This window comes from Anguilla rostrata, chromosome 18 (assembly GCF_018555375.3).
Source record: "Anguilla rostrata isolate EN2019 chromosome 18, ASM1855537v3, whole genome shotgun sequence".
Classification (NCBI taxonomy): Eukaryota; Metazoa; Chordata; class Actinopteri; order Anguilliformes; family Anguillidae; genus Anguilla; species Anguilla rostrata.
In genome coordinates this window covers 4,158,676-4,172,259 of record NC_057950.1, presented here as the reverse complement: position 1 = coordinate 4,172,259, position 13,584 = coordinate 4,158,676, and the positions used below count along the sequence as shown (strand labels likewise).

At 39.1% G+C, this 13,584-nt stretch overlaps 1 protein-coding gene across 2 annotated transcripts in view; it reads right to left on the bottom strand.

Moving 5' to 3' along the window:
• pitx3 (paired-like homeodomain 3) overlaps positions 1-13,584 on the bottom strand; it is a 29,925-nt gene that overhangs the window by 2,296 nt on the left and 14,045 nt on the right. Inside the window, exons 2-3 of one of the 2 annotated variants that reach the window (XM_064317259.1) lie at positions 13,375-13,501; positions 7,712-7,917 (exon numbers count right to left, since the gene is read on the bottom strand). In XM_064317259.1, coding sequence (XP_064173329.1) covers positions 7,712-7,917; positions 13,375-13,483 — 315 coding nt within the window. In that variant the 5' untranslated portion in view covers positions 13,484-13,501. The other variant, XM_064317261.1, reaches the window with a different exon arrangement.

The following is a 13,584-nucleotide window of genomic DNA, read 5'->3' as shown; positions in this document are numbered from 1 at the left end:
TCCCGTCCCGTTGAGTCAGGGACGACGGTGTTCGGGTTAATGCGCTCGAAAACGCAACGTGCTTCCAGGGGGAGGGCTCTTCCTTAACGTTTGGTTGACTACAGACTAAACATGTTACGCCCACAGCCTTGCACCCTGAAGACAGACAACGCTAATCGGTCCCACCCTTCGTCTGACCCAAAAAAAAAAAAAAAATTGGCCAATGTTGAGTTTCTGAAAGAGTTTTGGGGGGTGGAAACCGCACATGAGCCTTGGGGCTGTTTCCAGTGTGTGGTATGTTGAAACAGCCTCACGTGTGGTACGTCCCACACTGCACACCACCAGTCCATCGCGAGGTTCTTACCACACTCGTTTTTTAAAATAATCCTTAAAGAGGAAGACAACACTGTTGTCTGCAGCAGTGTTTGTATACTGGCGTAGAAGGAGTTGGTCTTGTAACCTAAAGGTTGCAGGTTCAATTCCCCTGTAGGCACTGCCGTTGTACCCTTGAGCAAGGTACTTAACCTGCATTGCTCCAGTATATATCCCGCTGTATAATTGGACGCAACGTAAGTCACTCTGGATAAGTGTGTCTGCTAAATGCCTGTAATGTAATGTAATATAATGTAACGTAACGGGGACCAAATGGCATCGGCCATTTGAATCCACAGCCTTCTTGTGTCAGGGTGGGCATTGACCAGAAAGACAGAACTTTGAACTCTTTAATATGGGCTGCACAAGAGGGACTCGTCCAGTTTAGAGTGTGATAGGGCTGCACAGTAAGGAAGCGAGGAGATAATGGAACGTACGTTTTATTTGTGAAATAATTCATTTGCTTACTTTATTCTGAAGTTAAGAGCTACGAGTCTCCGTTTGGTTTTGGTTGTGAGTTCTGCGAGTAGCAATTCATTTTTTTTTTTATGGAAAGAAGATTATATTACTATAATTAGGTTGGTTTTTGAGTTTATGTTTATTTAAGCATAAGCAGTGCATCAAATACATCACCCCATTGGCACATTTATGTTGCCACATAGTATCACATCTGCCATAACTGTAGTTTATTGGCTGATGCCAATAAGTTTATTTTAAGCTATTATCACCTGATACCATTATGACTCCAGTATTTGTGTATTCCTAGTATGTGCAAATGATGCCAGGGGTGTTGGCTTGAACAGAAACCTGCACACACACTGGCTTTTTGGGGACCACAGTTACACTCCTATGCTTTTTGAGACCATTAGAACATTACTCCTTCAGAGCCTTCTACTGTACAAATGTACAATACAGACGTGTTTCACGAGGGTTGGCCACAACATTGCATGGGACTGTGCTGAGAGACTTCGGTAAAAATGATTTGGCGACCACATAAATCTCTATTATTAAACAGTCAAATTGAAGATCATTTATTAAAGCTAATTCATTCGGTTATATAAGTTATGAATTTCTGCTGAATGAAAATGTCAGTTTAGAATTGTCTTCCCATTTTGTCAATTTTAAGGTCCTATTTTTGGAGGGCATGGCAGAGATTAAAGTTATAATGGCAAATTAAAACAGAAGACATTTCAGTCAGTTCCCTAAGGGGAAAGATGAGATGTGCAATTAATTTCTTGTGCACACAATTTATTGCTGGGTGACGGGTCAATTTTTTGGCAAAATTCATACCAAAAAAATTAAAAGGCATACCTCAATAAAATTATCCAACGATTAAAAAAAAGTAATCTCAAAAAAATATATATATTATAAATACAGGAAAATAATGAATGGTAGAGAAAGTTTCCAGACATCGAATTGTATCTGAGAATCCAAATATGCCTACGCTGAACCATACAGAGGATTTATTGTAGAAGGTATAAATAGAACATGAGATGTAAATAGGACATTTTGGAGATGTGCCGTCCAAAATTATGAGACCATATTAAAAGTATTGAGTATTGTACCTTATCGGACCTGTGTATCATAGTTGTTCCAATTACCTACAGTATGCACTTTTTGTACGTCGCTTTGGATAATAGCGTCAAATGCCAAATCAATGTAATGCAATGTAAAAGTTTTTAAAAATGCATTTCATGGGAAGTTCTTAGGTTTTTATGCATCCTCATAAAAGCATTTTGTTCCCAAAACAATGCCTGAGTGATTTGCCATTTGCTGTGAGCTGCTTGGAACTGAAATAATTCAGCAGCTTTCCCACTGCATCGTGCACATTATCGCCAAAATGTCCTACCAGGACATCAGCGTTGCCTGTGCACTCGGCCAGGGTTCAAAGGCCCAGTTCTAATTCCTGCCCCCCCCCCCCCCCTCCCCGAATTACAACTACTGCAGTGACACAGAGACCAGGATTTATGTTTCCAGTTAAATACAAAAAGTTTTATTATTATGACTTCTTATCAAAAAGCAGAACAGGAACCAAGGCACTCTCCCATATAAAGTTAAAATGGCTTTATTGCAGGGGCTGGCTCAAAATAGAAAACAATAAAATACTCCAACGCATTTTGGCTACATAGCCTTCATCAGGGAGTAATATTTTAAGTGTTGGGAGTATTTTATTGTTTCTATTTTGAACCTGGCGATGCACTAAAGGTATTTTAACTTTATATGGGAGAGTGCCTTGGTTCCTGTTCTGCTTTTTGATTGATATATTTCATCCCTGCCAAAGAGCATCTCCCAGCCACCTAAAACATTATTTTTTGCTGCGTTACCAATGTAACACTCCTTGCTGTCTCCTTATTTATTGTGCCTTCGTGGAAATGGCTCGGTCAAATCAGCAAACATGAAAACGAAAGAAAAAAATGCAATAAAAAAGTAACGCTTGCATGTAGCTATTTTTAAGTGAAATTCTAGGTAAAATATTAATTTAATGCCCGAGTTGTGAGGTGCTGCACAGTCAAACCCGATGTGTTCATTAAACTTGTAATTAATGTGTTCATTAAGCTGAGTTTGTGTAAGTCCACACTGGGTGACAATACTCTATTAGTGCAATATGGACTCTGTCAGAGTTGATTTTACACTGAGAATTGCGATGTGTGTCCTGTGCAGAACAGCCTGGCCACTCGCATGTCCAGGTATTGCTTCTGAGCTCACCTACAGCCTTTGCTTGCCATAACTTTGGCTGTGCAAGGCATCTTGTTTTCCCTCCGTTAAGCAGAACTGGGCTACTACTCATTTCCCAAAAGACGATCTTATTACATGTATCCACGTGCTGCGGTGGTGTCCGTTTACCGTGTTCCGCTAACTACAGAGAAGAGACGCGCAGACCGCACCGCAATTAAAAGTTGTGCTATGTTTGTGAGTGAGCTGTGCTGGGCCTTATTTGTTTATCGCGGTCAGTGTATCACGCGTAGAAGAGAAGAGGTGCACCTTATTGAATGAAATTTCTGAGAACCAATGTCTCCTGTGATTTTTACTGCATGTTTATTTGCTTTTCATTAGTATGCGAGCAAGAGAGAGAGATCTGAGCAACCGCAATATCTGCGCGTCTCCGGTTCCAACTGCAACATGCCGTTCTCACAGCAGCTCCGCAGCACAGCCGCGTCGCGAGAGCATTTGGCTTTGTTGACTACGTCCGTCGCAACGGGCCGTTTTCAGTTCCAAACTTCTGTCTCGAGTTGGATTTATTTGTTCGCCGATACTTAATATGCCACGTTAAATTCTCCGCGGAGATGAGCTTTCGGGCGCCGTTCCCAATCTCTTTCACACGAACAACTGCGAGCTTGACTTGCGTATCGTAGCTGTCGATTCATGTATAAAATCAGAATAGGCCTGCATTTTCTCAGCAATTTAAAGGGCACATATAATCGTCCTCCGGGAAAATATTTATTTGACCCTATCAAGCATAGCCTACTGTAGCCTACTGTACATTAAACTGCTAACTGATGACCATTTTCTTCCTGTTAGCTTCCCATCCATTCAACAGACCACTCTCGCCGGGGTTCTTTTTTATTGACTTAACATTTTCCAGAACACTTTAAAAATTCTGTTTCAGATCTAATATGAGCGTTCGACTGTTTATACAAAAGGACTACATAAAAACAGCCCCAGGTGCCCTTTAAGTTTTCTCTAATTTTTTTACGCCTTTGATAAAGAACATGTATACCTGTATATGCTCAACTAAATTTTAGCAAGTAATATTCATTTTTCCAAATATGAGTCACAATTATTCACACCCCCTAACAATTATCTGAAATAAAATCCAACTAAAATAAATGTGCTTTAATATGCTGTTTTTTTTAAGGGTTTATCCTTGCTTCTGGTTCTAGGAATAAAAATGAGGTCATATAAATCACCACGTAAAAAGGCAAACAACTTTTAAAATAAATATGACGAAGGGTTGTTGACCTTCACGAGTCAGGAGCTGGCTACAAACAAATAAATAGGACACCGAAGATACCACTTTCCTCTAGTATGGGGCGACATAGCTCAGGAGGTAAGACCGATTGTCTGGCAGTCGGAGGGTTGCCGGTTCAAACCCCACCCTGGGCGTGTCGAAGTGTCCTTGAGCAAGACACCTAACCCCTAACTGCTCTGGCGAATGAGAGGCATCAATTGTAAAGCGCTTTGGATAAAAGCGCTATATAAATGCAGTCCATTTAGTAGGTCAATAATGAAGCAGTTTAAAACCACTGGAATGATGGATAACATTGGGTAGAGGACCCCAGTGCATCTTGCTGCCGGGCACGGTGAGGCAGATGGTTTGGGGGAGGCGAAAGAAGGGCCACAGTTGGAGACCAACAAAGCTTCACTGCATCTTGGGAACACAAAGTCTCCAAATCTACCATCAGACACCGCCGCCATGCCAATAGGCTTTTAGGAAGTTGCCAGAAAAAAAAGAAGAAAAAAAATCTTGAAAGATTGAAGAGAATCAACAAAAATAATGGCATGGGAATTGTGATTGGACTGGGTGTTCTGATCAGAAGAGACTAAAATTGAGCTTTTGGGGGACCGTGCACACCGGTGGTGGGATTCGCATTGGAGACAAATTGTGGGCAAAGGATGTTTACGTTGAAAAGAGTGTCATGGCTCTGGTGAAATTTGTTGATGGACATTTGATGTTATGGACTTGTTGTGCATGGACTGCACTAGGTCTTTCCGCAAGACAGTAATCCTAATCGTAAATCAAAATCCACCAAGAAATTATTAAGTCCACAAACTAGTGTTTTGAAGTGGCTACCTCAGATTCCAGACCTGAACCTGATCAAAAATGTGTGGTTTGCATTGAAAAGGGCGGTCTGTAATCACAGACTGAAGGATCTCAAGGATTTTGAAAGATTCTAAATGGAGGAATGATCAAAAATCCACAGAAAATGTTCACCGGCATTATAAAATGCCAAAGAAGAAGACTCTTTATTTAATTTATAGTGCTTTTACACCTTTATCAATGGTATGAACAATTTGAAGGGCACTGTATATATCTCAAAATAATGCAAATACTAGATCCTTTACTTGGGTGTTGTGGACCATCCTACACCCTCATATGATTGCACCCCAGGACCAGCATGCCAATCTGCTAACGGATGACAGGCTAGCAGCAGCACCAGCAGTCAGCACAAAACAAAAATGATATTGCTGCATAATTCTTGGTATAGAATAATTGGAGAAAAAAAATGTTACAGTTAAGAATTTGATGACCACTGGCCAGTAAATTGATTTGAATTGAAATGAGCATTCCGCCACTCGACAGTGACAGTTCCAGAAAACAAACCACAAAAAAACAATATCCAAAAGGCGCGAAAATAAATAATTCTCAGTGTATATTATTTCAGAATTAATCTTTGCTTCATTTGCTGAGATCTGATTTGGCAGTTAATTTCTGTAGACGAGAACGAGATGCACAACGCTCTTATCCGAGAAGCCAGCAACTGTTCCCAGCTCCAGAGCTTGGAAATCTATCAGGCGCACATAGTTTTTAAATTGCATAATTCGACAAGGCAGAAACGTATCTCGGATATGCAGTCAAGAGTATGTGACCAGCCAGGATTAATGTGGAACACATGAGGTTCAGCTGGCCACTGATAGATATTAGGACTTCAATAGCATCTGTTCTGTTGTTCTTTCAAAACAACAACCAAGACCTTGTGCTATGTGACCTTTCCTCTAGCCAACATGAATCTGATCCACCGGTCGGTCGTCAGAAGCTCAACCAATCAAGCGTCAGCCATCAAAATGTACTCGGAAGCAGTGCGTAGCAAGTGTGCCCAGTCTTATAAGCTTGACTGGACATTTTTCACCAGAACACTGTGGGCCAAAAAAAAAAAAAAAAAAAATCTTAATGAGATCAGATTAGATTGCAAAATTGATTTACTGTGTCTTACCTGACATTTATGAAGTAGTGACACTCGCACTCTAAATCAATCCTAATCCAAATTATTTCATATCAATAAATGCTGCTTTAAAGGGGTTTAGATAGCTTAGTCATGGATTTCAAATGTGTGAAGACCAAGACCAGTTCACAAAATGTTATTCCTTTTAGTGTTAATTATACCTCAAGGCCAAAATGTGCTTCTTCTTTCAGTCAGCTCTCAGAAATTTCCACAGGATTAGTTTATCGTTTTAACATCCCCAGAGTGGACACTCAGCAAAGCGAGTGGCACCTTCTTGTAAACTAAAAGACTGGTGATGACAGCACAGCACTGTCAACACAGTGTTTTTTAAAACGATTTTTATTAAATGATCTGCGCTTAACAAGAGGATTAATAAAATGTAAAAATGCAAGCACACTAACTACAGTTGCCAGTGTTTCAGGGTGGTAAAGATTCTTAATGTTACAACTTCTCACATATGCGCCACAGAGATTAAATACTTACTCTGGTTTGGATGTGCCATTTAGAATTTAGCAATTTAGTGAGAGAACCTGTTAAACTCTCAGTTTTGACATGACATACAATGTCTACACAGTACATCACCCCCAGTCCCGCTATTGTTATCCCTCACCTAATACATTGCCCATGCAATGTTCAGTTTCTCTACTGGCTGAGTTGTCTATAAATTGCATATCATATCAACAGCTAAAAGTGGGGTTTCATATTGATCCTAACCACAGTGCACTGTCCATAACTTCACAAAATTTAGTAAGTGCCGCCTATTTTAGTTTACCAATCTTGTTACATTTTTTTTGATGGTTGACTCCATTGTCTTGTGTTAGAATGGAAAGATACAATATTTGCTCTGGGTCCTCGTTCAAAATTAAGGACACAGCTCTAAATTGTGTCTAGTATTGATGCTGAATCTGGATCGGGAATTAGTTTGAATGATTCAATAAAGTTGACTGGAGCTGCAGAACAGCATTCATCGCTTTTCAGTTTGCTTTCTGCTGTTAATTTCCCCATATAGGTAACTTGAACCTCTCCTCCTTGTGGTAGCCCAAGTTTAAGTGATTCTCAGCTGATCAATGCAGTAGTACAGCAATGAATAAATGCAACCCGAGCGTCAGACTTTTTATTTACAGTAAAATAGCACCAAGCGTATAAAACACGGCATGGTGGCATTTTAATTAGGTCTAATTTAATATACTGAAACAATTATTTACTGTATTTGAGAAACTGGACAATAATTCACGGACATTTCACGAAAGTACCATCTTCTAAATTTTCCTTAAGTAAGTTAACAGTAGGCTATAATCCTACGATTTCGAGGGACACCAGTCCTACAACGAGTATCAAGCTCAACGCGACCTCACGCACGCCATTATACACGTTTAAGAATGGTTGAAATGAACACATCTCAATACGCACGGACTCACCCTTACGCGCGCCTCCGTGAGGTTCGTCCACACAGCTATTTCCTCTCGCGTGCTCATGTCTGGGTAGCGGTTCCGTTGAAAAGTGGCCTCCAGCTCCTGCAGCTGTTGGCTGGTGAAGTGCGTCCGCTGTCGGCGCTGCTTCTTCTTCAGTGACCCGTCCTCCGCGTTGGACTCGTCTGTCTGATTCTGGTGAGACTTTTCGTTGTCTTCCCATAAAAATAAAATTTAAAAATTCAGACAAACCTTCACTTTAGACACAGGAAATCATTGGTGCTTAGTCTGACTGTACTCTAGTCTGTCACTAAAATAACCATGTTTAAAGCATATGCGTTTAAAAGTAAGATTTAATACATTTGGCCCATCATGTGAGAAGAAGAACTGACTACAGTCTACATTCCTGTTATTTCAAATCAATGTATCAGAAGTTACTATTACCAAATGAGAATATCAACTTTTTAGAGTATTTAGTGTAGTGCAGATTTAAAATTTAAACATTAATCAACGAAAATATTACTCACATAAAGTAAGGCTAGTAGCATCGTTAAGTTGTTCTGAAAAACGCAAACCCATGAAGTGGACATGAATAAGCTTTCCATTTCATATAGCCTACATCTTAAAACGAAATATAAAATCCTAATTTAAGATATCAAGTAAGCACAACGTAATAATTGTTCTGAATGTTGATGTCATCAATGCATATAAACCATATTGGCATTTAAAAAAAACATTAACATTATATTAGCTTTCTACCTTTACGGTCAGATCCCCCAACACTTTTTGGTTTATGAGCATGTCGAAGTCCATTAGGATCCCGGCAGGATTGTTCAGCCACTGACATGTTTCCCCGCGTAAAAAAGACGAAAATAATCACTAATCCCCGATGACCCCAACAAGACTGGAGTAAACGCCACAGCCAAACATTCGGTGTTATGTCTGCTAAAGTCCTATCTCTCCGGATCCGAGCTCTGCAAATTGAAGACCCCACAGAAAGCGCGAAATTAGCTCGGCATCTAATCCCAGGGATCAGGCGTTTGTGACAGGGCAGGTTCGGGGCTGTTTGGCATAGGCTTAGCTCTTTGGGAGCAGTTATAAATGATCTACGTGGTTCAGAAGACTCCGGAGGGCCACCTTCAGAACCAATGACGTCCAAGCCCCCGTTGTTATCAGCAAGTAAACTGACACTAACTTAGCCTGCTAATCCACACACAAAAAGCATAAAATCCTACATTCTAAGCATTAGAGCAAAACCCCCAAATGCGTTTCGTTCAAATAATTAGACATACTGGATATGTTTGATATCTACAACATTATTTATTCTATGGTAGAGTGCTATTGTCAACAAAACGTATCGGACAATTAAACGGCACAGAATATATGCACAGTAGGCTTTTTTATTGCAACTGGTGTAGGAATTCAGATAATTCTGCAGATGTGGTTCTTGCATATTTTAATTTGCTAGCAGGAAATTGCTGTCGTTTTTATTAAATAGTAAAATAAAACTGGAACAGACTTAAACACTTGCTTTATTCAATAACAACAAAATTGTTTATCAAAATTAATCATTAAAGAACAAATGAAAGCCTTACTCAAAGATATATTTTAAAATTAAGGATCCGCTGTACAATTCAATTAATCCAGGGACTTTGCTTATGTTTCTTATGAGACGGCTACAAATAGTACGCCTATATACATCATTACGGCCTGGAGTCAATCAACATTTTGTCCTCAACATTGACTTGCAAATAAATCAAACCATTACATTGAAATACTTGGGCGAATTAATTGTAGTGATCGAGGAAATTTTTAGTTTGTGTTGGTGAAGATACATCTGAAGCACCTATATTTAATTGTAATACAGAGTTTTGGACAGATGTTGAGTAAAGCCAGGCCAAACGCTATTCTCTCTGCTTTTCGCCATGACCAAAAAAGCCGTTTTAATTTTTAAAAAACTTGTTATCAATTGTTCACTTTTTTACACATGCTTTTTTGAAGATATTGGCTTCAGCTAAGCACCTTCAATCAAACTGGAGGTAATCTTTGCGACTAAGGCAATCAAAAAAAGAAAAAAGAAAAACAGCACTTGATAAAAAATTAATCACCTTTTATGCCACTGAATGCCAACGGCACTATATTGAATTAGGACTCAAGAACAAAAATTTAGATTAGTATCTTTCACGTGCTTTCACGTACAGAGGCCATGGATGTTAATGAAAAATGGTCGGTTGAATAATAATTTTAACTCGGGAAATAACTGGGCTCCTCTTTCACTTAAACATTATTATTATTATTATTATTATTATTATTATTATTATTATTATCTTAGTCTTCTCTCTTCTTCTTTTTCTTCTCATTATTATTATATTAAATATATCTTTCGTGAAAAAAAAACTATTATTATGTGGTCTATGAAAAGGGTACAACACGAAAAACCTGGGCATTGTTATTCCCAGCGGATTGATAAACGTAAGCCTGTTTCATCGTGTACACGTTTGCAAGAGATCTTTCAACAGAGCGTTTAAGACGGAAAAATAAATATTACTAAATGACTAAGGGGTGAGGTGTTTTTTTCCCTAATTAACCCAATTAGGTTAAAATCTCCGGTTTGGATTAAATCGAGAATGGCCAAAGGGCATAAACAAATTTTTGGAATAACATCACAAAAGAACAACATTTGGTGCATGTTTACATATAATAAAGTAGTTTTGGTTAATTGTCCAAAAAAAAAAAATTACATAGTTCATTTTATTTTCAGTGTATAACCTCAGTCTATTGATATACAGCCAATCCATGAAAGTTGCGTCCGTACAGAAATTTCGCTTGCCCATCAAGAATTAAAAATGAAGAGCAGGTTTTGTGGAAATTTTTATCATCACGTGAAGGCGTGGCGTGAGCGTTATACGAATTGGAATAATAAGAATGTTAATAAAAATTCCCATTCGTCGGTGTACTAAACGCGTATGATAAAGTTACACATACTTCCCCCCCGGGAGGACCATCAAAGACAAACATTTCTTTGAAAGTTGGGTTGGCTGACATGCTCAGATATTCTCAGCTCTAGTATGTCTGAAGGCTTGTTAGAGGTGGATTTACGAGCGCAAACGGCACGGCCTGACACAGATGGTTGTAATTAAATCTGAATTTATCAGCTTGCTGCCTCACGCAGACCCTTGGTGTGTGGTAATATTTTCTGCCGCGTGCCTCGTCAGTGGAGAGTCTTACTACTCGAAATGGCATGTCTTGCTTAACTCTGGCGGCGGTGTTTCGGGTAATGATAATCATTCCATATGCTGTTTTTCTTCCACGTGCAATTGCAAACTAATGGTTTGTCACTCGTGAAGTACCTGAAATAAAACTGTCTCAGTAAGACATCCAATACAGGGCAGTCGGTGTATTGTGTATAGGCCTATAACCTATTTGGTGTGCAGGCATTTAGGGGGTAGATAGGCTATTGTTTTGTTGATCAGAAATTTTTAATTAATTTCCGCGAGTTCAGACAGCGATGTTGAAGTGTGTCCACTTGAAAAGGAAGCCCAGTTCCCCCATTTGTCATTTGTTTATTGAAACCGTTGTGATTTATTATTTCAAGATACGCACCATTATATTCGCCGGATGTGGTGCGCATATCCACGACCACTTGCGTTTCAATTTGCTCAGAAATGTATTAAACAAATAATCAAACCGAAACAATACTTCCGGCGCCTTTGGAAAAAGTGTTTTCATTGGGCCTGTCGTTTATTTTCGCCCCAGTGTTTGAGATGGCCTCCAGTTTCATGTCTTGAAATATAGCTTCTATAGCCTACCTAAACTGCATTTAGTCAGGCGAATTAGCGTCCAAAACACAATTAAATTGGAAAAATCAACAAATATTTTTTTGAAAATTAATATATATATATGCATGCATGCATCTATAATCGCCTGATAATATAGCTACATTTATGTCTTAATTGAGGCTAAATGAGTGGGTAAAGGTGTAAAGAGTTGAAACGTTTTATTTGCAATATTATAAAATGCCTGCGGTGTGAAACTGTGTAACAGTTAACTACAGTAAATAAAAATGAATGTCTTAACTACCTTGGAAACCTTTTTATTGCCCCATAATATTTTGCTTCGGCACCTCGTTATCATTCCCGGTCGCTTATACATAATCCCTTGTCCACATTCCCCCATTCCCATAAAGCCGGGGAACACGTTTGTAATTGTACTTTTTGTCCTCAGTTTACATTATCCACACTTGTAAAGTCTGATGGAACTGTTTGATTCAATGAAATTCCATCGGTGAGTTCGCGCGGACATTATAAATGTTTGCCTTTTCTCCATTCGGCTTCATCTGTCTTCAGGACAGGCAGTTTTACTGACAGAAGTAGACGCGATTTAGCTGTCCGACCGAAGAAAACGGTATACCTAGCAAAAATGTACGTAACCTTTTTTGTTCTCATCACGTGAGTACACACGCAACTACATTAGCCAATAATATAATATTGCAGAGGTGACAATGACGCATTAATAATCTGACTCTAGAGGGCACTTGGTCTACATCATGAATAAATCAAAATGGTTTTCAGTTTATAATAAATGCGTGTCTGGAAACACAAGCATGTCAGGGCACTATCTGATCCGATTGTTTATAGGGGATTAAACCGAACGCCATGCGTCACCATTTAAAATGATGTATAGTCCATAGGCCTAGACTTATATAGGCCGATGTGATAGGCGCGTGCGCGGTTTTGGGCTCACAGAATTAAACCTATGAAGTTCAGGACTTGGACTTTTGCGAAAATGGAAACGCTACAGCTTTCACCTTATGCATGACAACTAATGGAAATGGAAATGAATGTAAAGCTCATATGTTTAGACAACAATGAAAATAATATTGTAATATCCGAACACACCTATGTCATACTGCAAAATGTACGATAGTAGGTTTTGTTAAATTACAATGATTTGGATGTAGAAATACAGAGATGAGATATATAACTGATATACTCTGTAGCCTTTTGTCAACAAAGATAGCAAAATGGGATAAATCACACTCTCACGAAGCGCTAGAGATTTGTAAAATCTGAATATCCTTTTTTTTATAATGAAGACACAAACTCCTGTCCTAACAGGTAAATACAGAATAATTATACAACATATGACAGCCTGTTAAAGCCATGGATTTGTTATTTTAGTCAGTTTCTGCGTTGATTTATTATTCCCGTTACCACATAAAACTAAACGGAAACATCTAATGAAAATGTGGGGATTAAAACGCCTGGCCTACTTGTAGATTAAGAAAATTCACATCAAAGTCATTTTAAAGGAACCGATATATTTTTACTGGTGAAGTCCGAAGAAATTGTTGTAATCCAAATCATGTGAGCCTTGGAAGCCTATTTCATAGCTCACAGTTTAGCACGTATGGATTCCCTGACACTGACAATTACTGCCCTATACTATTACTAAAATTGTTGTTACAATAAATATTACTGTTGTAATTATTGTGGTTGGTGTGACTCATTTGTACAAATATACTCCGCATATTTTATTCTCTCAGACAGCCTTAATTATCCTCTGGCCTCTTAGCAGACAGTGTCGTCTTCTAGTCAAGGCAGTCTACTCTGCCGGTTTTTTTTTTTTTCCTTTTCAAAACGGTTGAAACCCGTGCCAACGTGTGCACTGACCGCTGTTTTCCTGGCCTTTGCATCCCTGGTCGTGTTGAGGAGTTCCGGAGTCCGAGAGCGACAGCGCCGGGCTACGGGCCTCGGTGTCCGTCAGAAGGTTAAAATCCATAACCCCGGCCGCCAGGCTCTGCAACAGCAACGAGGCACATTTGAATCACCAAAAAAAAAAAAAAAAAAAAAGAACCGCAACAAAGCAAAGACACAACGCCA